The 1013-nt window shown below is 59.7% G+C and overlaps 1 protein-coding gene across 1 annotated transcript in view; it reads left to right on the top strand.

Annotated features, from left to right (window-relative positions):
• Positions 1-1013, top strand: part of LOC106819534 (four and a half LIM domains protein 2-like) — a 5061-nt gene that overhangs the window by 2326 nt on the left and 1722 nt on the right. Inside the window, 1 exon segment of the mRNA XM_014824152.1 lies at positions 191-377. Coding sequence (XP_014679638.1) covers positions 191-377 — 187 coding nt within the window.

Here is a 1013-nt window from a genome sequence, read left to right as displayed (position 1 = left end):
GGGCGTTGTTCACTCGTTGTTTACGCGTTGTTCGCAGATCATCACGAGCGGCGGCGTGACGTACAAGAGCGAGCCGTGGCACCGCGAGTGCTTCATGTGCACGAACTGCAACGCGCTGCTCGCCGGCCAGCGCTTCACGTCGCGCGTTGTTCGCCCGTTGTTCGTTCGTTCATTCACGCGTTGTTCGCAGATCATCACGAGCGGCGGCGTGACGTACAAGAGCGAGCCGTGGCACCGCGAGTGCTTCATGTGCACGAACTGCAACGCGCTGCTCGCCGGCCAGCGCTTCACGTCTCGCGACGACCGGCCGTACTGCGCGACCTGCTTCACCGACCTGTTTGCGAAACGCTGCGACGCCTGCTCGAAGCCGATCATAGGTGAGCGCGCGCCGCCAGGGGGCGCTTGGGGGGAGCGGCGGGGTCGCGAAACGCTGCGACGCCTGCTCGAAGCCGATCATAGGTGAGCGCGCGCCGCCAGGGGGCGCTGGGGGGGAGCGGCGGGGTCGCGAAACGCTGCGACGCTTGCTCGAAGCCGATCATAGGTGAGCGTGCGCCGCCAGGGTGCGCTGGGGGCGTGTGGGGTTGGGATGGGCGAGGGAGGGTGGGCTGGGATGGGCGAGGAGGGTGGGTTGGGATACTCAAAGCCGTTTGTCAATGAGCGCGCTGCCAGGGGTCGCTGGGGGGAGCGGTTATGGAGGGTGGGGTTGGGAGGGGCGAGGGAGGGTGGGGTTGGGAGGGGCGAGGGAGGGTGGGGTTATCATATAGAGCTGATGATCGGTATCTATCTACCTAGCACTCTGTCTTTATATTTATATATCTTTATGCCTCCACATCTCTACATCTCTACATCTCTACATCTCTACATCTCTACATCTCTACATCTCTACATCTCTACATCTCTACATCTCTACATCTCTACATCTCTACATCTCTACATCTCTACATCTCTACATCTCTACATCTCTACATCTCTACATCTCTACATCTCTACATCTCTCCATCTCTACATCTCTA

Source organism: Priapulus caudatus, unplaced genomic scaffold (genome assembly GCF_000485595.1).
Source record: "Priapulus caudatus unplaced genomic scaffold, Priapulus_caudatus-5.0.1 Scaffold3637, whole genome shotgun sequence".
Lineage (NCBI taxonomy): Eukaryota > Metazoa > Priapulida > Priapulimorpha > Priapulimorphida > Priapulidae > Priapulus > Priapulus caudatus.
The sequence above is the reverse complement of the archived record's forward strand: the minus strand, read 5'-3'. Positions and strand labels throughout refer to the sequence as shown.